Source organism: Bombyx mori, chromosome 26 (genome assembly GCF_030269925.1).
Source record: "Bombyx mori chromosome 26, ASM3026992v2".
Classification (NCBI taxonomy): domain Eukaryota; kingdom Metazoa; phylum Arthropoda; class Insecta; order Lepidoptera; family Bombycidae; genus Bombyx; species Bombyx mori.
Window position 1 is genome coordinate 893,235 of NC_085132.1, and position 26,882 is coordinate 920,116.

General features: G+C 38.6%; 1 protein-coding gene and 1 non-coding gene across 3 annotated transcripts in view; one reads left to right on the plus strand and one right to left on the minus strand.

Annotated features, from left to right (window-relative positions):
- The window catches only part of LOC101745694 (ABC transporter G family member 23), a 94,593-nt gene that overhangs the window by 65,830 nt on the left and 1,881 nt on the right, over nt 1–26,882 (minus strand). Inside the window, exon 2 of one of the 2 annotated variants that reach the window (XM_038020727.2) lies at nt 24,583–24,652. In XM_038020727.2, coding sequence (XP_037876655.1) covers nt 24,583–24,652 — 70 coding nt within the window. Of the gene's footprint in view, nt 1–12,053; nt 12,357–24,582; nt 24,653–26,882 lie in introns of those variants that run through there. The other variant, XM_038020729.2, reaches the window with a different exon arrangement.
- Mir3211 (microRNA mir-3211) lies at nt 12,221–12,348 on the plus strand. Its single transcript, NR_107495.1, has one exon. It is a non-coding gene; the product is annotated as a microRNA mir-3211 (primary transcript).

A 26,882-nucleotide genomic window follows, 5' to 3' on the forward strand; every position in this document is an offset into this window, starting at 1 on the left:
CTCTGAAATAATCGAAAACTTTGCTTTAAGAGTCAAAATGACAACATCTAAAAGACAAGCTCTTCAGTTTCCGCCCGGGTAAGTACCACCGCCTTGTCTAATTCTGCCGTAAAGCAGTTTGAAGGGTGTGAAAGCCTTCATACAGCACTGCAGTTATATCTGCTATATAGCTCTCTCGCTTGGCCCTGACCCAGGGCTCAGCTGGCCACTACGCAATAAAAAATAAAATAAAAAGTCGGAATTATTCGCGCGCCAACTGTCGTCTTTTTTATCTACCTATGCTGATAGCCTTGAGAGGCTATATCAGCGTTACCCTAGCGTGTAGGTGAGCTCTCGAGACTCAAGCTGGAGGTGTTGCTAACACTGACCCTAGCAAGAGCCGTGTTTCGCATAATCTACCACCGGATCGGAAACGCGACCCACTGAGAAGATCCGGCGAGAAACTCAGTGGGCTGTGTCTATAGGTTAGTTCACTCGTCGAGCCCGTCGTCGCAAGCGACGGGTTCGGCGAGGACGGTGACCGGTGCTTGAGGTACCTAAAAGCACCGTTAATGGATCGGAAGGATCCGTAATGACGTGTTTAGGGCGACGTCGACTGTTTACCATTTGGTTCAAAGGATCGGGTTTGCCTGTAGTCTGTTGATCGTGACACGACAAATTACTCTCGTGAAGACACAGACAAATAATCACTTTTATATATTATATGCACAAGGAGGTCAAGGCACTGCTTATGGCGTGCAAACATAGTGATTATAAACAAACACATTATTACAAAACGTCGGAATATGTTTGTAAATGTTTACTCAAAGCTTCGGCGGCTTTAGGCGAACCTACCTACATAGAGAATTTAGATACTCTTTGACTTAATGTATTGAACTATTGGCCATACTAAAAGCAACGTCCAAAAACTATCACTTAACGCGACATGAGCTGTAAGTAGTCCGAACATTTTAGCTCATAAATTAACAGTTGGCACGCTTAATATTGCGTTGCTTATGACGTTTCTGCTACTGATTTAATAGCATCGAACCAATGACCTCGGGATTCAAAGTTTCACTGAGTCACAAGGCAAGTCAGTTACCAGTTTTGGACAAATAACTGGTCAAAAATAAATCTTCACTTAACTACGAAGCGCGTTGATGTCTTTTATTCGGGAAAATGATTTTTCTGGGCGAACACTAAAAAACTGGAATAGGATTTTTTTTATCGAACATTTTATATTTATTGAGACATTACAAATGATCAGATAAGTGAGGTATTGCGATGCAGCGAATTACATGACGATTATTACGATAATTATTTTAAGACTTTTTTTTTGTTCTACACAGGCAAAGTCATCCCAGTCAACCTCCTAGCTGAGCCCTTGCTCGCCCACTTGTCCTGTTGAAATTAGAAAGGCCTCCGGGCCACCAGTGATCCCTCAATCAAAAAATATCTATAACAATATATAAATCTACAGTGGTTTTTACGGATGTTCCGTTAAAACTACTGAACCGTGCATCCGATTGACTTGAAACTTGGTATCTATGTAGACAATACCTGTACTTAATGGATAGGCTAATATTTATATGAGTGTTGGACTCCCTAATAATAATTATAATAAATAATAATGCTAATTTTAAATGCCCAGCGAAGCGGACGAGTACGGTAGTACATAATAAGACTGTCCTAATAAGATTTTAATACTCAAAGGCTTCAAACCTTAATTAGGTGAGACGGTTAGCTACCACTGAGTTAACCACTGAGCTACTTTCCCTATTATAAACGTGATTACATATATTACTTTAATTGTAACCTAGTAATTACAGTACGTGATCATAATCAGAGCGGAGAAATGTATCTCTTTTCGTTGCGCAATTATTACGTAAGTCAGAAAGAGAGGGACGAATGAGTGAACAGCTACGAATGAGGCTTTGGTGTACTCAACGATGTTACCCAACTACGACAAAAGAAAAGAAAGGTTTTAGTTTTAGCATTGTTTATTTTTTTCAAAGTAATAGAGACCGACCAAGTCCCTGATGTTAGGCCTTAGATCAAAAAATTACTTTACATTAAAAAATGGTTCGCCCATCTCTGAGTCGCCCGTGGACATCAGCGATGATTAATGCAAACGCAATGTTTTAATCCGACTAGATACTGATCATTTTTTTTTATCTTAATTTAAGGAGATTATTCACCTAGTGAATATGCCACTCCACTGTGCAACAAAAGCGAGTAACAAAATAATTATATAAAAAAAAAGGAAACTGTTATCGTCTCTGAAGGCCCACCAAAACTATTTTATAAAGTGACTTAGCCATTTCGGATTCCGGAAAGGCTAATATACATAATTTACATCTCCAACTTGTCGAAAATCTGTATATTTTGCAAAGAGTTGTTGTCTCAAATCATCGTTCCGCGAATACTCCATCATAATTTAAAAAGCATCTTCCACTACATCACAAACTGGACACTTGGGATCAGGAACCTTCCCCATTAAATGAGCAAATTATTTGAGTGAGATGTGCCCGCAACGAAGTCTGAAAGTAGTCACTAGGGTAGTTCTATTAAAGTTACAAGAATCAAACCACGGCATTTTCCATGGTAGACTTTGAATTGTTTTGTAAGATACTGATCATGCGATACAAAATCTATGGCATCACAAACCAAATGCTAACATAAAATGTCTTGAGCAACATTTACACGGAAAAACCGGTACGGGCGGACATGCGTCATTGAAAATATGTTTTTAAAATAGTTATTTTTACCGCGAAATCACTGATGAGCGCTCGCTAGGTATGTCGTCGCGTGACCCGTGGCTGTATCAGACGTAATTACTTCCGTGACCACTATTTTAGTACTTGTATTTATCGTTGACTCTGGTCTCAAGGATGAACTTGAGATTTGCAAATTATATTCTGTATACACATCAGATAATAAATAAATAAATAATAAATAAATAAATAAATATTTACTAACAATCACGCCACGTTAACTGGTCCCGTGATAAGTTCGTAAAGAACTTGTGTTACAGGTACCAGATAACGGATATAAATGTAAGATTTTTATTATACACATACATATATTTAATATACATCCATAACCCTGGAAAAGAAATTTATATTTATCATACAAATATCTTCCCTTAGCGGGATTCGAACCCGCGACCCCCTTGTGTAGTGACCATGTCACTTGCCACTACACCAAACGGCCGTTTAGGTCAGACGGCCAGATAGGCTTTATTGCCAGAGCTTACGGGTATGTGATAGTAGTAGAAGTGGAATTATTAGCCTATTTTGAGGTTGTGACTATACTGAGACCTTAGAACTTACATCTCAAGCTGGGTGTCGCATTTACGTTGTAGATATCTATGTCCATCCATTTATCGTCCATCCATTTAAGCAATAAAAAAGGGTGGGATGACTTTTTTTTTTCAAAGGTGTCAATTGTGTTTTTTGACACGAGCGTGAAAAGCGACGCGATGTGATTAATTGAATTTTTCCTCTAATACAGAGAAAAACAGCTACCTACATGAAATAATAACAACTGTACACAAAAAAAGAGTATAATAAGTAAAGCATAAAATAGGGATCAAGAGTAGAGAGAGAGAGAGAGAGAGCGAGAGAGAGAGAGAGAGAGAAACAGAGAGAAGAGTACTGAATGTTTTGACCATTATTTTGTTCTAATAAAACACATTCAATTTCCATATTTTCTTGTTAATGTATGTTTTTATCGCTTCTCTGTGGGGCAGTTTTAGGGTAGGGCAGTAGCGGTTTGCCTTCCCGAAGGCAAAATTTAAGGTCGCGACTCAAATCGGTTTGTGCCATTAAAATCGTGTGGCCTTCAACGTGCAACAGGTGCGTATTCATAGTTCTGATTACAATTTAAGGTCACATATGTATTTCCTTAAGATGTAAAGTGTATCTTAAGTTTCACTTGATAAATAATCAGAGACGAACTCACCCATGGTCATCTGGTCCTTAAATAGTGAATGAATGTGAATCAAGGACTGATTTAAATTATACGTTAATATTTTTTACTGGTGGTAGAACTTCTTGTGAGTCCACACGGGTAGGTACCACCAACCCGCCTCTTTCTGCCGTGAAGCAGTCACGCGTTTCGGTTTGAAGGGCGGGGCAACCGTTGTAACTATACTGAGACCTTAGAACTTATATGTCAAGGTGGATGGCGCATTTGCGTTGTAGATGTCTATGGTCTCCAGTAACCACTTAACACCAGGTGAGCCGTGAGCTGGACGAGCTGGACGACCCATTTAAGTAATAAAAAAAATTACAAATCCAGATGAAGAGCAAAATCAACTTGTTTGTCATACGAATGCCTGCCGAATCGCATAATCAAGTGTAATTTAATTTCTATTTGATACTAGCTGACCGGCAGACTTCGTAGTGCCTCAATCGATAAATAAAAGACCTAAACTTTTGTATAAATTTTTTTTTTTTTACACACACCCCGCCTGGTATTAAGTGTTTACTGGAGCCCATAGACATCCACAACGTAAATGCGCCACCTTGAGATTTTTGGAGAGTACTTAAGCAGCGGCTTGGCTTTGGCCCTGGCATTGCTGAAGTCCATGGGCGACAGTAACCACTCACCATCAGGTGGACCGTACGCTCGTTTGCCTACAAGGGCAATAAATAAAAAATTTAACTCAGCCTTCAAGAAACATTCCACATCCGTACGTACGATCGAGCAAAATAGCAACCTTGTAACAGCTGTATTTTTTCCGCAATATCCAATAAGAACAACTAAATAAACAAGTTCGCTCTATTAATGTAGTCTACACGTCTTGTATACGATTTAAATAATTACTTTTTCGCCTACTAAATTAATTACAAGCGAACGAACCCCGAGTAGATACTTCGATACGCTACATTCCGGATCGGGTAAAATTATAGTCACTAGAGGTCCCGCAGTAGTCGAAATGCGACTATAATTAATTGGAATTGTAAGTTTGTACACTATTATGATTGTATTTTATACTTCTATAATCACAAAATTCGCCAAGACTACACTATAAAAAATATTAACAAAGAAACAATATTTAATCTATTCTCAATTTGACCACAGACGTCAAGAACAAAAGTTTGACAATAAATAAATAGTATGCATGCGTGTGTGCGTCAAATACATGGTAGTGTGTGTAATATTTTTTTTATTGATTAAAGGCCGCTGCATACATGACGGGTTTTTATACGGACGGGACGTGAACGGAACGGGGACGTGACTGCCTCGTTCAAAACGGGAACGTGATGTAAATGCATACGCACCGTAACAGCGACTCGGATCTAACGTGCTAGTGTTGTGAACAAGGAAAGATGGATTTTTCATTTCAAGAATTGGCTTTAATTGCTATTGCTCTAGATGACGGAGTAGCTACGACCGTGAACAAGAAAAGGAGATTTTCTGTACATCCTACATGGCAGAATATAATTATATATTATTATATAATTAAATTATATAATGCTGGATTTGACCGTACACACTCGATTAGTTTTTCGTTATCCATTTTCGACACTTGCGTATCAAGACGTCACTAGTTCTCTCTCCGGAACGAACGGAGTGACTGTGCATACGTAGCGGAAACACGGACGGGACGGGGCACGTGCGAGACGGGACGTACTAAACATCGTCGGCGACGATGTTTAGCACGTCCCGTGAGTGCCACGTACCCGTCCCGTCCGTGTCTCCGTGAAATATGCTCTTTCATATACATTTTGTATGAAACGATGTTTGCCAAACTTCCCGTCCCGTCCCGTCCGTATAAAAACCCGTCACGTATGCAGCGGCCTTTAATGTATCTTTTACGCATTATTTAAAAAAAAATATTAGCATTGTGCACTTCTTCTCTATATTCTCTATAAGTGTGGAAAATTTCATACTCCTCCGTCCGCGCAATTTTCGTAAAAAGGGATACAAAGTTTTTGCTTCACGTATTAATATATAGATTAGTAGTTGGAACAAAGGAGGCCTACTTAATCTATAAATCTTAATCTATAATCTAATATTATAAAGCTGAAGAGTTTGTTTGTTTGAACGTGATAATCTCAGGCACTACTGGTCCGATTTGAAAAATTCTTTCAGTGTTAGATAGCTTATTTATTGAGGAAGGCTATAGGCTATATAACATCACGATAAGGCCAATAAAAGTGGAGCACCAATAAAGAATGTTTCAAAATAGGGGTTTAAATAGCTCCTTAACATTATATAATTCAAAAATATTTTCACTTTCTACGTAAATGAAGTGGGGGTAAAATTTAGCGTTATGCCAAAGTAACTATTCCACGCGGACGGAGTCACGGGCAAAAGCTAGTATAAAATAATATAATAGCTTTATGATTTTATAGCAATCTTGAAACTCCTTTTAGGGCATGTGTGGGAAGATTATCCGCATGCTTACAAGAGATTATCAGAAGAGATCATATATTGTATACAGGGCTAGACATCTCCATGTTATTCGTCTTCAAATCAGAGATGGCAATAATCAATATCTACATTTTTTTTATTGCTTAGATGGTTGGACGAGCTCACAGCCCACCCGGTGTTAAGTGGTTACTGAAACCCATATACATCTACAACGTAAATGCGCCACCCACCTTGAGATATAAGTTCTAAGGTCTCAAGTATAGTTGTTACTGTTAGAAATATTATTTATTCTATTCATTTCATTATAAGTATAAATTGGCGGTATAAGCTAAAAGGCACAAGCCTTCCATAGTGTCAAATTTATTGAGAATAGCTGTCACTAGCTGTCAACACTTTTTGTCACTTCCTTCGCCATGGCTTCGTGGCTCGTTGAGTGTGAGTTTTTCTAATCTTTAATTATTTTGATAATCCGAAGAAATGTAAAACATTTTCGCATTGGTTTATAAATAAATTGTCGTTAAATATTATGGTGTGTTAGTTTTATTTATGGTCTGCACACTCACCCGTTCCCGAACTTACACTACCAAATCATAGGTACGCATGCCCATTTTTACAGCTACAACGGCTGCCCCACCCTTCAAACCGTAACGCATTACTGCTTCACGGCAGAAAATAGGCGGGACGAACTTACACGTATATTATTCACCTACGTGAACCGCTTAAGTAAGAACCATGTGAACTCGTCTTCCGAACGCTAAACCAGCTTACGAAGATGATACACGGCTTAGTCGACCTAAATACAAGACCACATCCGTCGTCTTACTTATCAACAAGTGGAAAATTATAATCGACGCGCTTGTTAAGTTAAGCAATGATTCTAATCGAGTTAGCATATTTGTTACACCGTGACGTAAGAACATTACTCTCACGGAAAACTATAGTTAAAGAAGCAGAACTAAAGAGAAAATTTAACTGATTTTTTGCTTTAAATCAAACGATTTGCGTGTTTGAATTTAAGACGTCGCCGTAGACGTCATAACGTGAACGTTGTAGCGTTGTATATAGTGTAACAGGTATCGATAATGTATCTTAAGCGAATCGAAACAGGTTTCATTTTTGAAGTGAAACTTCTTTATGCGCATGAGGGTAAAATTTTTACAGAACGTCACGCAGGTATGCAACGGAAGTGACATCCAACTACTGTTGAAATTAAGCACTTGTCAAATGTCAGTAATAGTAGTTGTTGTATTTTTCCAACTGGAAAGGCAAATGTATCATACCATACAGCCTAATATTTTATAATTTTTTTGTGAAATATGTTAATAGGAATTGAAATGAAATGAAAAGAATTTGGTTCTGAGAGAGTTTTTGAAAGAGGTTTGAGATTGACATTTGACATACTTTTGGCAGGAACATATCTTCCTTTTTCCCTTCCTCTAAGTCTCGGAAATCTAAAGTTTTAGATTTGTATAAATATAAGCAAGACTTATAAATTAGTTCGCCAAAAAAGTTTCACTTCTGACATGTGTACTTTGTACGCACGCACTTTTTTGTTTGTCCGTACGTCTGTGTAAGTTAATTTCCCAAAGTACTGGGTAATTTCATTCGAACAATACCACTGATTGTCGTATTTATATATCGATTTCTAATGGAATTCAGTCAGCGTAAGGTCTCTGTCAATATTTACCACGTTTATGATAATTCGTGGGTATATTACATTAAAACGCGAACTTTGTACTGAAGACGTAAATCATTTGCGCAAACCTCGTCCACTTTATGATGCTCTGCAAGAAAATAGCATGTTTCCAAGGTTGATAATGAAAAAAATAATTACTTATTCATGTTGAGCGTCAGTTGTATCCACGTAGATGTATATAAAAATTAGCTTTGGGGACTTTTTGTGCGAATTGTTTCTAATGTTTTAACGAGTGAATGTGCTCACGACTTACCTTGTGTTAAGCGTTTACCGGGGACCATATCAATAGCGGAAATGCCGTACACATCTTGAGATATAAATTCTAAGTCTTAAGTTATGTGGTTATTTTTTTTCCTACCTAAGCCTTGATAGCCTTGAGAGGCTATTTCAGCGTAACCTTAACTAGTAGGTGAGCTCACGGCCCTCAATCTGGAGTGATGCTAACACTGGCCCTAGCAAGAGCAATGCTTCGCAGAATCTACCACCGGATCGGAAACGCGACCCACTGAGAAGATCCGCCGAAACTCAGTGTGTACAATGGCAACCGTACTCTCCGAATCGGAAGGCATTGCTGCTTCGTGGCAGAAATAGGCGGGCGTATGGTAAGTAGTCGTGCCGCTTCAGAATTCTAGTGTGGCTGTTGGCATTTCTGGAAACGTTTCTATCACAGAGCCGGCAACGGACAGCAGGTGTCGCAACCGTAGTTTCAAGCAATGTGTGTATATAGTTTCGTAACAGCCAGAGCGAAGCGTGGCTCGATTTCACCGATAGATGATATTGCATTTTCTAAGAAATTCGCGAATCGCAGACATAATTTTAAACGCTATTTCTATATGAACTAGCGTGTGATCGTTAGAGTTATTTTTTATTTTATTTCTTAGATGGGTGGACGAACTCACAGTCCACCTGGTGTTAAGTGGTTACTGGAGCCCATATACACCTACAACGTAAACACGCCACCCAGCTTGAGATATAAGTTCTAAGGTCTCAGTATAGTTACAACGGCTGCTCCGCCCTTCAAACCGAAACGCATTACTGCTTCACGGCAGAAATAGGCAGGGCTGTGGTAGATACTTGTGCAGACTCACAAGAGGTCCTGCCATCAGTAAAAATGGCCTTTACTAAAAGGCCCGTAATCGATTTCATTATTTTTTTCCTGGATTCCCCCATTTTTTAAATGTCTGTTATATCGCAGGATAAGTGTGATAAATTTCAACGCACGCGATTTATACTATCTTACTGGTAACAAAGACGCATAGAGGAATGTAATCGTAACTAAATTCTAAAGAAACAGTGAAGCTTATATTCTATACTAAATTTAGTCTAGCCATTCTTTCGTGGATGCGGATTCCAAAAGGGTAGAACTACTAAGACTGTCACATTTAAGTGTCACATTTAAGACATATTTTACTTGTTGAGTCTCTATATCGAGCAAGGATTAACAAGACACGTGTCCAGTTAAGTGACTAACGTATATTGGGATTACAAGCTAACGTGCTATCGACAGCCCGACAATCCCGAGACTGACGTATCATCATTGCATCATAATTACCGCTAACACATACATATAATTGTTAGTTGCTATGGGGACATTTGTGGTCCCTACATACTTTTTACAGTATATAAAAAACAAATTTACTTGGCAGTTCACATTTGTTTTCAAGAAAGGCAAAGGGGCCACTTCCATTTTTATTTATTAGGGCCGCGCAAAAGCCGCGTCGCACTATTTTTTTCATTTGACATATTACTATGTCATTTGGCATTAGTTATGGCGCTAAAACTGTGTGTGAATATTGACGTATACGTAACCTTTGCACACAGAAGTAGCTTAGTATTAAATCTATTAATATGCTAATTGGCTTTGTATTTTTCGATGCTATATAATTACATTATATAAGTAAATTTAAACTAAAATAAGAATAATGGTGTACAAAAATAAATGTATGAAGTTTTATTATTTTATTTGGTAGCATTAAGTATTATAAATGTTGAACACAAGAAATATTATATTTAGTTTTTGTCAGCCATTATTAATTTTGACAGTTGATGTGTTCTTACGCGGGAAATAACATAGACAAAGAGCATTCGTTTTTCTGTTAAAAAAAAGACAAAGAGCATTCGTTTTTCTGTTAAAAAAAAGGTTAAGTGCTTCTTCGGTTTGTGTTTTGAAATTTTGTTGTATTTTGGTTTTAGACCGTTGGGCATAGGCTATCAGAGGCCCATCGCGGCCTATTGCATTAGCATTATCCTATCTAAGCTCTGAAGAGAGGTCTTTCGAAGCGCTCAAAGAAATAGAGTGGAGTTAGTTCAACGAACTCTGGGATCACACTACACTGAAGTAAGTGGTTCCAATTGAAACCGCAGAAGTCTATTGCTGTGGTGAATGTCACGATGGTATAAAAGAAGAAAGAAAAAAAAGGTAAAATTTTCATAAACTCTTCAGAATACATTTCACCGAATGTATTTTAAAAATCATTTAATTACAAATTACGCACCCCGGTTTCGCTTACGTCCACTTAATACTCTTTTTTATTATTAACTAGCTAACCCGGCACCCTTCGTAGTGCCTCAATCGATAAATAAAAGACACATCAAGGGGACACATCAAAGGAAAAACAAAATTGTTTGTTTTTATATAATTCCGAGCTTTTTTATATTTTCTCACCTTTTAAACCTTCCCTGGACTTCCAAGAATAATTCAAGACCAAAATTAGCCAAATCGGTCCAGCCGTTCTCGAGTTTTAGCGAGACTAACGAACAGCAATTCATTTTTATATATAGAGATTATGTTAACGCTTTTTCGAGATACAAAATTACCAATTGTATTTAATCTCCTGTTCGTAATAATTACTATCTGTTTGCATAAAATCGTAAGCCCGTTGTGCAGTTATTGCGTGAAAGGACAAACCAACAAACCGCTTTCGCATTTAGAATATTGATAATTATATAAGCAGTTGTTAATATTAATGTGAAGTATAATTATTACATGTATTTTATATAGTTTACAGTTTGTAAAATACTCATTACTTTAGAACAGAAGTGGTACTTGTGTGGTTGGTCTTCTATAACTCAACATAAAGCTTCTGATAAAAAACATTAAATGGATAATTCAGATTAAGACGAGATCAAAAAACAGACTTTCGTAATAAAAAAATTGTAATTCAATTACTCTATTGGCAACAATTATTACATATATAATATATAAAATCCGATGTTTGTAGACAATTACGCAATAAGGAAATAAGAATATGCTGGCATTCCTTAATTTATAACAAAAAGGTCATACTGGGGATAGCATTTAAGCTGGCTACATACACAACTGCAAACTTGACAAGCAAGCTTGAGAATTTGCATGATTCTGTGCCCGCACGTAGCCAGTTTGGAGTTGTGCAAGTTTGAACAAAATATATCTGCTCATGCAGGCCTATTAAAGCTACAATTACGTATGCGGCCAGCTTCAGACTAATAATCTTCATTCGACACTAACTGTTTAAGCATGTGAATCTAACGGGAATAATTATTGTAATATCATAATTTTAATTTAAATAATAATAAGATAGTTGCGTAACGCGAATTTTTATTGGTTAGCAATTTAAAAATGCTAATATCTAGTAGTGAGTATTTTTCAAAGATTGCTCATGGGTGCTCACGGATGTCTGTTAGCAATTTATTGTGGCTAGTATTGTTAATATAGGTAATTGGACCTCACGTTTTTGTGGTTTTCTAACACTAATTACTTCCATGACGTATAACCAATAGAGAGATAGATAGATAATGCTCATATTTGGCTCACAATGGCTCGGCGCTGCTTGATGCTACAAATTTAATTGCATTATCGAAAGTCACGCTTTATTAAAATTCAAAGGCCATTTACCATCGGAGGTCGAAATTAAACCTTAATTTTAAACGCAATAAAACAGTATGACTCACATAAAAATCCAACTAAAAATTACTTATTATTATTCTTGACTAATTACATCAATTAATAACTTACTTTATTAGCATCTCGTTTCGTTCTCTCGTTCATACACTGAATCACAGGCACAATTACACAATAATAATTATACATACAATAACACTTCACTTATATTTTATATTTTTAATATGTTTTTTTCGAGAATCACGTACTTTCTAATCGTAGTGGTCGCGTACTCCGTAAGAAACATACGGCTGAGTCCGCGTGCGGCAGTCGACTGACTCGTTTTTTAGGCTACGTGTTCGATATTTTTTCTTCGTTTCGTCGCCAGCCAGTTGTCCGACTCCTTGGTCACCGGTCAGTCCGGTATGTCAAGATTGAATGACGCAAGGAGTTTCGGCAATGTTGGCGCGCTTGGGTTTTTTTGGACTAGTTGCCACATTCGACGCGAGCATCGGGTCGGGTTGTAGTACTGCCTGATTTCGATGGATGTTTTTAATTTAATTACAGGAATGTACGTATGTTGCCAAAAAAAAACGTTATCCTTTTTTTTTTGTAAATTTTTTGTTTGAGTTATTGACGTAAACTTAAAAATTGGGGAGGGGAAAACATAAAAAAAAACTTGCATGATTTCCATGTTACCGTCCTGAATTTACAACACTTTGTAGCATAGATATTGTAATACCTAGCGTAAAGGGCGCAGCCAAGACTACCTATTTACCTGCCTACTGCCAAGGACTCTATACAAACCTTGTTTGTAGGACATGTACACAGCGGTAGGGAAACACAGCTTACTCCAAAGCCGTATAAAAATGCTTGAGGTCGTCTTTAAAGTGTCATATATGATCTAAAGAACGCGATATGAGATCATAGAACAAATTTTACCAAATGCACAAAATTTCCATGTTGACCTGACGTCTTAAATTCGATGAAAATTACGCTTAAATATTCCCTTAGTGTGGCGAGTAGCGCTCACCAAATGACACGAGCGTCGGGGTCACCAGTTTGGGAAGTTTAACTACAATGGGAAGATCTTCCACGGAGCGGGTGATATTAGCTCGGTAGACCGCCGGTCCGAATGTTGTTGTTCAGAACTTGTATATATGTATTATAAAAAATAAAATAAAAAATAAAATAAAAAAATATTTACTAACAATCACGCTACGTTAACTGGTCCCTTGCTAAGTTCGTAAAGAACTTGTGTTACAGGTACCAGATAACGGATATAAATGTAAGATTTTTATTATACACATACATATATTTAATATACATCCATAACCCTGGAAAAGACATTTATATAGTTATTTATCATATAAATATCTTCCCTTGGCGGGATTCGAACCTGCGACCCCCTTGCGTAGTGACCATGTCACTTACCACTACACCAGACGGCCGTTATATTGTAGTGCATCCACAATGTTTGCGACATCTCACACCGATGCCTTCTTTGCAATAATGCGGAAGAGAAGTGCATCGTTATTGCGTCGAGTCAGAGACAGTGGAAACAGTCTTCTGAGAATCATATCGAGCAAGATCGAGGGACTGCTGATTTATTAGCCTTTTGCAGCAGGCACTTGGAAAGAAAAAAAATGTAATGATATAAAATGTATGTAATTATATTTATGTGTTAGATTTTTTAAATTACTAACATAGATTATAAGTAATTCTTACTAGCAAAATGTTATGGTTTTAAAAAAAAACTGAAATAAAGAATAAATAAAACTAGAGGTCCCGCAGTAGTCGAAATTCGACTATAATTAATTAGAATTGTAAGTATGTACACTATTATGATTGTATTTTATACTTCTATAATGTATAAAGAAATATTAATAAAGACAAACAATATTTAATCTATTGTCAATTTGACCACAGACGTCAAGAACAAAAGTTTGACAATAAATAGTATGCATGCGTGTGTGCGTCAAATACATGGTATGTAGTGTGTGTAATGTTTTCTTTATTGATTTAATGTATCTTTTATGCACTATTTAGAAAAAAATATTAGCATTATGCACTTCTTCTCTATATTCTCTATAAGTGTGGAAAATTTCATACTCCTCCGTCCGCGCAATTTTCGTAAAAATACAAAGTTTTTGCTTCACGTATTAATATAATATAGATATATGCAAGCCTATCTTGAAAATGTCGTAAGTGAGATTCAGGCATCTGTCAAATATCTTGCGTTGTATGATGACTACCCGCCACAGTTAGACGAGTTGATTCAGTTCGAGCTAATGCATTTTAACAGGTCCACTACTGACAGTCTACACAAAATGATTCTATTGAGATTTCATAATGCATAAGTGACTCGCGAATAAACTTTGATCTTTCCGCTTGCGCTCGACGTATCTGGGGCAAAAACGTTAATTCACATTTCGTTTGTATGCGAGAAACGAACATTCGGATACGAAATTGAGATAACGAACGTTTTTTTTTTTTATGATTGAAAGATTACTAGTGGCCCAAAGGCCTTTCCAGTTTCACCAGGACAGGTGGGCGAGCAAAGGCTCAGCCAGGAGAGGTGGGATTTGCTAACAACTGCCCGAGCGCCTCCGAAGGAGACCTAACAACTCAAGAGCAATTGATTCACGAATGAATCTACTACCGGATCAGAATCGCGACCCGCTGAGAAGATCCGGCTAGAAACTCAGCGGGCTGATGCATGGGTTAGGTTACACGCCGACCTCTTTGTCGAGTTCGACGAGTACGGTTACCGGGGCCCCTAAGCCTGCTCCTAGTGTTAGAGCTGAAGGCGTCTAATGTAAAGGTTATTGGATCTGATGGATCCGTAAGGACGTGTCTAGGGCGTCGAAGAAGAGATAACGAACGTCAAATATAAACAGTGAATGCACTAATCAATTATACGTGTAGTATAAAACTAAAAGACACGTTTCCATAGCTAGCCGTAGCAAGTAGTAGTTAGATCCAATAACCCTTGCATTAGACGCCTTCAGCTCTGGCACTAGGAGCCTTTTTTTCCGGGCCAGGACCCGAACCTCCTACGAGATCCCCGCACCGAGGGAGCGTGCGGGGTATGTGGGACTTGACGATCTGCAAGGTGTCAGCAGACTGTGAGCCCAAGGAATTTTAGGGCCCTACCGTACTAAGCGACTCCCCTAGCACTACGAGCCGGCTTAGGGTCCTCTGTAACCGTACTCGTCGAATTCGGCAAGGGGTTCGTCATGCAACCTAACCCATGCCCGCTGAGTTTCTCGCCGGATCTTCTCAGTGGGTCGCGATTCCGATCCAATAGTAGATTCATTCGCGAAGTAATTGCTCTTGAGTTGTTATGTCTCTTTTGGAGGCGCTCGGGCAGCTGTTAAAAAATCCGACCCCTCCTGGCTGAGCCTCCTGGCTGAGCCTTTGCTTGCCCACCTGCCCTAGTGAAAATGGAAAGGCCTCAAAGCCACCAGTAATACTTCAACATAAAAAAAAACGCAAGGAGTAGTAACATTTTTTTGTTTTTTTATCCTAACGGTACCTATCAGCGTATTAGAGGGAAGTTAAAAAATCATTGTATTGCAATCGGTCCTTGATGCGTGTGCAAATTTTCAAGTTCAAGACAATCGCAATCGTCTTAAAGACCATGAAAATGACGTTCCAAGATTGATTTGACAATACGGAGTACATATATGATAAAAATATTATTTTTGCATAGAAACAAACATACCGAGCTAATAAAATACTGTCAAAAAGCGTTATATTTCTTATAATTTCCCCATGAATACTTCATTGCTATGCCTCAACGACCATTTTGAGAATACTTCTTCTTCTTTCTCCTCCGCTCCTTTTTTTTTCCTACCTAAGCTGATAGCCTTGAGAGGCTATATCAGCATCGCCTTAACTAGTAGGTGAGCTCACGGGGCTCAAACCTGATGACGTTGCTAACACGAACCCTAGCAAGAGCCGTGCTTCGCAGAATCTACCACCGGATCGAAAACGCGACCCACTGAGAAGATCCGGCGAGAAACTCAGTGGGCTGTGTCTGAGGGGTGAGATGAGAGGGATGAGAAACAAGTATTAATAGATCTTTGGAGTTGGAACGTTTGCCTACGTTTGCCACTAGAGGCGCTGTTCCAACTCCATACAAATTTGAGTTAACTTTTACGCTATCGACAACGTTAAAAAACTCGCACTAAGCACACAGTTAGGAAAATGCGACAGCGGGATCTGTGAATGATTTCGAATAGTCGTAAACAATATGAAGTTTTTTTTTAAGCACGAGAGTTTCAACCGTAACAGTAGCTTTTATTTATAGATATTGTTGTGACCGAAGTTCCGTTTTATTCGGACGATGAGATCCTTTCGTCTCGAGATCGGGGTCCGTTATCCGATCCGCGATCGCACCAAAACAAAAACACACATTCGAACAAAGTCTCCAAGCTTCTGACGCAAATAATGGTCATTCAACTCTGTGAACGTAAAAACTAAATGCGATTGCGGAAAATTTTCATAATTATTTTGTTTATTAAGAGCGTTGTAATGTTTTTAAGTAATGTGTAATTAAAGTAAACTAGAGGTCCCGCAGTAGTCGAAATTCGACTATAATTAATTGGAATTGTAAGTTTGTACACTATTATGATTGTATTTTATACTTCTATAATCACAAATTTCGCCAAGACTACACTATAGAAAAATATTAACAAAGACAAACCATATTCTATTCTCAATTTGACAACAGACGTCAAAAACAAAAGTTTGACAATAAATAGTATGAATGCGTGTGTGCGTCAAATACATGGTATGTAGTGTGTGTAATGTTTTCTTTATTTAATGATTGATTTAATAATTGATTTAATGTATCTTTTATGCATATTATATTTTAAAAAAATATTAGCATTGTGCACTTCTTCTCTGTATTCTCTATAAGTGTGGAAAATTTCATACTCCTCCGTCCGCGCGATTTTTGTAAAAAGGGATACAAAGTTTTTGCTTCACGTATTAATATATAGATACATACAGTAAACAAGTACATGTGTGTAATTTTTAGCAGCTGGGAGACGCCTATGTGTCACAAGACACGCTGATCACAGAACCAGGAAACCTGATGTATTAGATTTAAGTAAAAACAATTTGCTACTGTATGTAAAATGATTGTTTAGGATCAGCCATATATTTTATTTTTATTTTTTATTGCCTTTGTAGGCTGACGAGCATACGGCCCACCTGATGGTAAGTGGTCACCGTCGCTCATGGACGTCAGCTATGCTAGGGGCAGAGCCAAGCCGCTGCCTACCATAAAGTACTCTCCGCAAGCCTCGTATGAAGAGGGACATGTCATAGCGCTGGGGAAACACCGTGGAGGGGAGTTCATGCCAAAGCCGGATGGTACGTGGCAAAAAAAGATTTTTTTTATTGCTAGATGGCTGGACGAGCTCACAGCCTACCTGGTGTTAAGTGGTTACTGGAGCCCATAGACATCTACGACGTAAATGCGCCACCCACCTTGAGATATAAGTTCTAAGGTCTCAAGTATACCTATAGTATAGTTACAACAGCTGCCCTTCCCTGCAAACCGAAACGCATTACTGCTTCACGGCAGAAATAGGCAGAGCGGTGGTACCTACCCGCGCGGACCCGCAAGACGTCTTACCACCAGTAATTACGCAAATTATAATTTTGCGGGTTTGATTTTTATTACACGATGTTATGTTTTCACCGTGGAAGTCAATCGTGAACATTTGTTGAGTACGTATTTCATTAGAAAAATTGGTACCCGCCTGAGATTCGAACACCGCTGCATCGCTCAACACGAATGCACCGGACATCTTATCCCTTAGGCCACGACGACTTTATAAACGATTGTAGATTGGAATATGAGTTCTAAGTCTCCGTTTTTACAGTACAATTGATGCCCCACCCTTCACACTGCTTTACCACAGAAATAGGCAGGGCGGTGATACCTACCCGTGCGGACTCAGAAGACATCCTACCACCAGTGAGAGCTTTTTTTTTTTTTATTGCTTATGTGGATGGACGAGCTCACAGCCCACCTGGTGTTAAGTGGTTACTGGAGCCCATAGACATCTACGACGTAAATGCGCCACCCACCTTGAGATATAAGTTCTAAGGTCTCAAGTATACCTATAGTATAGTTACAACAGCTGCCCTTCCCTGCAAACCGAAACGCATTACTGCTTCACGGCAGAAATAGGCAGAGCGGTGGTACCTACCCGCGCGGACCCGCAAGACGTCTTACCACCAGTAATTACGCAAATTATAATTTTGCGGGTTTGATTTTTATTACACGATGTTATGTTTTCACCGTGGAAGTCAATCGTGAACATTTGTTGAGTACGTATTTCATTAGAAAAATTGGTACCCGCCTGAGATTCGAACACCGCTGCATCGCTCAACACGAATGCACCGGACATCTTATCCCTTAGGCCACGACGACTTTATAAACGATTGTAGATTGGAATATGAGTTCTAAGTCTCCGTTTTTACAGTACAATTGATGCCCCACCCTTCACACTGCTTTACCACAGAAATAGGCAGGGCGGTGATACCTACCCGTGCGGACTCAGAAGACATCCTACCACCAGTGAGAGCTTTTTTTTTTTTATTGCTTATGTGGATGGACGAGCTCACAGCCCACCTGGTGTTAAGTGGTTACTGGAGCCCATAGACATCTACAACGTAAATGCGCCACCCACCTCGAGATATAAGTTCTAAGATCTCAGTATAGTTACAACGGCTACCCCACCCTTCGAACCGAAACGCATTACTGCTTCACGGCGGAAAATAGGCGGGGTGGTGGTACCTACTCGTGCGGACTCCCAAGAGGTCCTACCACCAGTAAATATGTATTATGTATTATATATGTATTATGAACTATATCTTTGTGTTTTTATAGCTATGGTTTGCTATCCGCGGCCGCTCACAATGTCACCGGTCGTTTTTAATTAACACTAGATTATAATTCAATTCGACTTATCCGAACCACAGCCAGATATGTACATAATCACTGTTATAAATAGTTTTGATTAATTTCTGTTTTGTCTGTTTGACCTCATCGTTCTTGAGGTCGACTACAATCCCATTTCGTTGTTGAGTTTAATATATTCATAACATCAGAACTCGGTTGCTATTTTAAAGGAATTTGAACCTAAAACCGGGGTCATATGGATGCAATGAGTATATTAATTATGTGAGCGAAGTATATTGTATTATTTCAATGACCGATCGAAATGTCAATGGAATATACGGCCATGTTTTTTTGGAACGAAGTTCCTTATGGGACGACGCGGAGGGGTACCCTAACCGGGAAAAAACGTCCGTAACGTATGATTTTTTATTAGTAATGCATACAGTGTACGAATTAACTTTGTAATAACGTACAAAAAATAACATATTTTTATTATAAATTTTTTTGGTAAATCATTGCGAATAAAATAAAGTTGAAAACTTCGTAAAGTGGTTTTTATTTTATTTTTATCAATAAAAAATCATGATAAAAAATATATAATTATGCCTCGAATAAAACTTCAAATTAATATTTTTATAATAAGGAACTTCGTTCGTATCCGGTGTCCCAAGACACCACACATCTTTTTTTTTGAGCTAGGGTTATAGAACATGGAAATCAGTAGAAGTGCCTTAAATGGGAGACGAATTGAAGAAGTGTTCAAATGTAAGCAACAGATTACTACTCAAGCATTCCCGATCCTGCGGACAGAATCAAAAGCAGTCGACGTCGCCCAAAATACGTCATTTCAGATCCTCCTGATCCACTAACGGTGCTTTTAGGTACCCCAAGCACCGGTCATCGCTCTTATCGAACCCATCGCTTGCGACGAAGGGCTCGGCGAGTAAATTAACCCATAGACACAGACCACTGAGTTTCTCGCCGGACCTTCTCAGTGGGTCGCGTTTCCGATCCGGTGGTAGATTCTGCGAAGCACGGCTCTTGCTAGGGTTCGTGTTAGCAACGTCGTCAGGTTTGAACCCCGTGAGCTTACCTACTAGCTTAGGTAGAAAGAAAAAAACTACTCAAGGACCCATCAAAATAGTCCTGTCGCAATAAAAATTGCCATGGCTTATCGAAGGGCGTGGCATAAATTTAACATATGCAAAAGGATTACCTAAAGGGTACGAGGTTAAAAAAAAAACAGTAACTTAAGATGCTAACTTTGAAATTACACCGCTCATGTACTTCAGCTCGCTTTATCCACATCATATTGCACTCCTTATTATTTTTCATTTAACTTAATATTTGGAATATTGGGCTGTATGGTGTGACACCTTCGTCTTTCCTGATGGAAAAGTGAAACTACTACATAGGTAGGTACTTCGAGTAAGTATTAATACGACTTTTTGGCGGGAACGCCAGGAGCGAAGTTATCTAATAAAGTAGTCACGGGACAAGATAAAGAATGAGTATATCAGAGGAAGTGTGAAAGTAGCCCCGGTAATCAACAAATTAAAGAGCGGACGGTTAGCGTGGTATGGACATGTGATGCTTAGAAAGAAGATGCATGTGACTAGGAGATGTATGGAAATGGTAGTGCAAGGTAGACGGAGAAGAGATCGACCGAAGAAGACATGGATAGAGTGTGTGAATGACGATATGAGAGAGAGAGAGGAGTGAGACGGCTGGTAGAAGAGAAAAAATAGTTGTGCCGACCCCACAGTGGGATAAGGTGGGAAAAAAAAGAAGAGTCATCATAAGGTATATCCTACATAAGACAAAATTTGACAGATGCCTGAATCTAACTAACAACTATTTCAAGATAAGTTTGCATAAGTACAAGTTTCGTACAATAACATTCGGTCTGCCGAGTAATTTCACCCGCTCCGTGGATGATCTTCCCTTTGTCGTTACCTTTAAAAAACTCATGCAGGCTCCGCTGTCCCTATCGCTAATTCCCTCAAACACAGCCCACTGAGTTTCTCGCCGGATCTTCTCAGTGGGTCGCGTTTCCGATCCGGTGGTAGATTCTGCGAATCACGGCTCTTGCTAAGGTTCGTGTTAGCAACGTCGTCAGGTTTGAGCCACGTGGGCTCACCTACTAGTTAAGGTTACGCTGATATAGCCTCTCAAGGTTATCAGATTAGGTAAGAAAAAAAAAGCGCTAATTGTTTACAATTCTACAATTAGCGAGATTGTAAGCATCGACTCGTTGAAACTACTCGCGCCCCACCTGTCGCACGAGACCTTCCAGGAGTTCCGACTGCAATTGTACCAAATTACATCAGAATCGGTTGAGCGGTTTCGCAATGCGTACATAACAAACGAACAGAGAAGGGTGGGGCAGAATTTGTACTCTAGAACTTTTTACTGGTGGTCTTGTGAGTCCGCACGGGTAGGTACCACCACCCCGCCTGTTTCTGCCGTGAAGCAGCAATGCGTTTCGGTTTGATGGGTGGGGCATCTGCTGTAACTATACTGAGACCTTAGAACTTATATCTCAAGGTGGGTGGCGCATTTAAGTTGTAGATGTCTATGGGCTTCAGTAACCACTTAACACCAGGTGGGCTGTGAGCTCGTCCACACATCTAAGCAATATAAAAAATAAAAATAAAACTGAGTCCTAGAACTCATGCCTCAGGGTGAATGTCGATTAACACATCACTGATTGGTCAAGTTACGCCAACGACTTGGGAATGTGACAAATAAGGTGTACAGCTCCATCTAGCGAAGCGGGGCAACACGATAATATTACTCGTTCGACGATTATTAGTTTATTCCCTGTACGCTAGATGGCTCAATCGAGAATCTCTCATTTACGTCCACAGATGGCGGTATAACCTAATGTTCCCAAAAAGGAAACAACAAAAAATTTACTCACAACCAGATTAAACAACACATACAAGTAAATATTTTGGTTAATAAGCTCTAATTTTGTATAACACGCCACACTCATTTAGGTTACTGGGCTCACTTCACGACCTCTCAGACGCATGCGAAAGTGGTTCTTACGTCACACAGCATCTCATAACGTTTGCATCATCTGAAGGAAGTTATGTATGACCACACTGTTTATTTTGTGTCTTTATATTATTATCAACAAAAATACTATTGAAACGAGTTACGCATGAGCATAATTGAGTGCAATTATCACGCAATAAATGCTCATTTTGTAACGTATAAGACATCGTGAATGAGCACACTTCTGGTTGATCTCTTGCTTTCTGGCTGAGCCCTTGCTCGCCCACCTGTCCTTGTGAAACTGGAAAGGCCTCCGGGCTACCATCAATAATAAAAAAAATGAATCAACACACATTTATTGTTAATCCAGAGTTTAGTTTTAACCGACTTAAAAAAATGGAAGAGCTTCTCAATTAGATTATACTTTATATGTATGTTATCCTTTTATTTATGACTTAGAGTATTAAACGGTAGGAGCGGCTTGGCTATGCCCCTGGCATTGCTGACGTCCATGAGCGACGGTAACCACTCACCATCAGATGGACCGTGTGCTCGTCTGCCTACTCGGGCAATAAAAAAAAAAAGACTGTACAATATTAATAATTTTTATTCGAAAGCTGGTGCTTGCCAGGTGGTCGCGTTAAATTTTTAAATAAAGATGAGCTCATTGTAGTGTTATCCTTAATAATACATTTTTAATTGAGTTCGATTTGATGATATTTATTTTGTAAATTTTTTTTTGTAAAAAAATAGTTTTAGATTCATGTAGAACTGAGCAATTTCGTTCCATGACCAAGCGCATTAAGTGTTGTCGTATATTACTTAATCTATGATTAAGTGTAGTGTTCAATTTTCTTTTAGACCAGAAACGCGATGACGTAGTGGAACTAAAAGTTAAAAAAACACAAATTTGTTAATACTGCGCGCACGCTCGACTGTGATATAACCCTTCCCCTTCTAAAACAGTAAAAAGTGAGTCCATTGATTTTTTTTATTTCAACTCATAACTATACACAAATCTACGCACATTATTTTTGAACTCAATTTCTTTCCCTACCTATGTGCTGGTAGCCTAAGAGGCTATTTCAGCTACGCCCAGACGGGTAGATGAGCTCACGAGCTCAGAGAAAGAATGAGAGAATTTGCTAACACTAGCCTTAGCAAGAGCAGTGCTTCGCAGAATCTACCACCCGATCAAAATCGCGACCCACTGAGAAGTACAAGCAAGAAACTCAGTGCGTTGTGTCTATGGGTTAGTTCGCTCGTCGACAAGACATGTCTCGAACGATAGCGGCTTTGAGTTGCCTCGTCCCGGTCGGTTAAGTAATTATTGGCGGCCACGATAAGAGGGTTTTCATGTCGTACCGCTCTGTCGAAGTAGCGTTCTGGCGCTTCCTTAAGTTTTTTTTCTGTTTTTATTGCATAGATGGGTGGACGAACTCACAGCTCATCTGGTGTTAAGTGGTTACCAGAGCCCATAGACATCTACAACGTAAATGCCGCCACCCGCCTTGAGATATGAGTTCTAAGGTCTCAGTATAGTTACAACGACTGCCCCGCCTTTCAAACCGAAACACATTACTGCTTCACGGCTGAAATAGGCAGGGTAGTAGCTACCCGTGCGGACTCACAAGAGGTCCTTAATACCCACCAGTAATTACGCAATTTATAATTTCGCGGGTTTAATTTTTATTACACCGTGGAATTCGTATTCCTTCACCGTGGAAGTCGATCGTGAACATTTGTTAAGTACGTATTTCATTAGAAAAATTGGTACCCGCCTGAGATTCTAACACCGGTGCATCGCTACATACGAATGCACTGGACATGTAGGCCACGATGACTTAAATAATAGTATAATAATGTACCTACATCTGTAAACCAAACTGTAGGTTTGAGATAATTTGAGCCCAGTTGCAGAATGACAATTCGAATTTGACGCCCTGACCACAGACTATAGTATGTTTGTCTGTGTGCGCGCGTAACCGTAAAAACGACGCAATGTGAAAGTTACAATTATCGCTTTAATGACAAACAAAAAAACGGATCGTTTACGTAAAAGTCACGGTCCACCACGGTACACCTTAATAAGGATAATGGAATTAAAATAGCTTGATTGCCTCCACCTTTTCGGATGTTATTGTATTGTATATGTATATGTACGTAATTATTGCGACTGTTAACACTGGCTTGGAAGAAATCGGCGTGTATTTTCGGTTTTAAATCCATTATTCATCAACAGACTTCAGTCTCAGGTTACAACGCGGGTATCACGTCCTTACGGATCCATCAGATCCAATAACCCTTGCGTTAGACGCCTTCAGCTAGGAGTAGGGACCCCGGTAACCGTACTCGTCGAACTCGGCAAAGAGTTCGACGTCCAACCTAACCTAAATATCAGCTCGCTGAGTTTCTCGCCAGATCCTCTCAGCGGGTCGCAATTCCGATCCGGTAGTAGATTCATTCGCGAAGCAGCTGCTCTTGAGTTATTAGGTCTCCTTTGGAGGCGCTCGGGTAGCTGTTAGCAAATCCCGCTCTTCATGTTTGAGCCTTTGCTCGCCCACCTGCCTTGGTAAAACTGGAAAGACCTCTGGGCCACCAGGAAACTCTCAAACATAAAAAAAAACAATGCGGGTATCGGCGTTCAAATTCTGATGTCTATTAACTATGTAATATGAGAAGGGTTATTACCTCCAACTAGAGGAATAAAAAAAGCTTAATAAAAAAGAAACTCACCCCGTAGTCCAGCTAAACATCCGCTTCACTCGCTCAGATTTGAAATCAGTTGGATTCGACATATTGCTATCTGAAATTAAGATACGTAATTGTTAATACAATATACAGTTAAATCAATCAAATCGAGGGGTGAAAGAGTATTAGGCTTAAGCGACATTTCATTTAATAGGTACGCGACATTTATCTTTGTAATTAAAGGTCCTTTTTATTTGGTACTAGCTGACCTGACAGACTTCGTAGTGCCTCAATCGATAAATAAAAGACCTAAACTTTTCTATAAAATAAACTTAAAACAAACAAAAGGAATCCGTCCGACGGGGGACACATCAAAGGAAAAACAAAATTGTTATTTTTATTTAATTCCGAGCATTTTCATATTTATCTACCTTTTAAACCTTCTCCGGACTTCCACAAATAATTCAAGACCAAAATTAGCCAAATCGGTCCAGGCGTTCTCGAGTTGTAGCGAGACTAACGAACAGCAATTCATTTTTATATACTATATAGAGGACTGAAGATTAGCGTCAACAACAACTTCAATTATGTTTCCTCATTCAAATAACTGAAAACGTATTTTTTTCTCATGATATTTTTATTCAAATTTTAAACTTTCAATGGCTCTCCTGTAAAGTTTCAAAAATGTCGCTTAAAACAAATTAGCTTTCACCCCTCCAAATATCGATATCTAATATTTTTATTTCAGTTTATAGACAGACACCTGTGGCGTTTCTGGTGTCGATTGTTCCCGGGAACACTTTGACATCACGACGTAAATGCTGCTACTGACTTCGAGACATGAATTCCAAGTCTGAATAGCTTAACGCCTGCCCCACATTTGATATCGACACGCATGATTACGGCAGAAATAGGTAGAAGAGACTTCGAAGTTCAAAACTAGCGACTTTTTTTTTTATTGCTTATGTGAAGTCATAGGATGGCCGGGTTGTGACTTATATATATATTTTATAATAAAACGACGAGCTCTGCTTGTGACTTGTATTATTGGCGGAAGTAGTCTGACTGTATTGCCATAGATTAGGTACATTCTTTACCTGACATCTCCCCTTTTAAGTTAAAGACTAAACTTATTTTTAAGGTAAGTACAATACTTTTCTTATATGACTAATTTCCTTAGTAGCTAAGACATTATGAAATATGACTGACTATTTACAAACAATACTTAAATTAATATCTTATGAACTTATGACTAATAATTACAAAAGCGTTGAGGAGGTCTAATAATACGTCCGGAACGTGTTGTTTTCGGTAATTGACTAATATCTTTTCCTTTTTTAGGTATTACTGTTTCTTTGGAGACTGGAACTACAGGTTTTAGTATGTGCTCCCGATTTCTCCTGAATGTTCCTTCTGGGGACTGAATAGTATAACTACGAGGTTCGTTTTCTGCTTGTTTTATACGACCTGGAACCCATGAACTATTGGGCTTGTGTTTGAAATATATTTTATCACCAACTTGTAAATCTGACAATTGTTTTGTGTGTTTATTATAATAAAACGTTGAATATTCTTTCTGCTTTTCAATATTTTTAGATAATGTTTTAATATCGACTAGTGAAGGTGATAATTGAGTGTCTGTGACTGGTATTTTAGTGCGTAAACATCTAGACATACATAATTGTGCTGGAGAAAAACCACTTTGTTTTGGTGTATTCCTGTACATAAGCAATGCAATGTAAGGATCTGTATTGTCTGCTTTACATTTATTCAATATATGCTTAACTGTGCCAATTGTTCTTTCAACCATACCATTTGACCGACTGAAATATGGACTTGACTTTATATGCTTAATATTCCAATCAATTGTAAATAAATGAAACTCTTTGGAATTAAAAGGTGGACCATTATCACTAATCATAGTTTCAGGTATGCCATGTCTAGAGAAAATTGACTTTAATTGAGTTATGACTGATATAGCGTTTGAGCTACTATTTAATATGGCTATTTCTGCATATTTTGAGAAATAATCAACTACAATTAAGTACTTTTTACTATCAAAATCAAATAAATCTATTCCTACTTTATTCCAAGGCAAAAGTTTATAGTCATGATGAATAATAGGTTGCTTGGAATTATTTCTTCTATAAGTAAGACATGTATGACATTGGTTAATATATTTTTCAATATCATTGCTCATTTGTGGCCAAAAGACTGAAGATTTTGCCAGACGTATAGAACTGTTTATACCTAAGTGTCCTTCATGTACTAATTTTATAACATAATCTCTCATATTTTCAGGAATTACTATCTTATCACTCATTAATATTATATTATTTTTGACT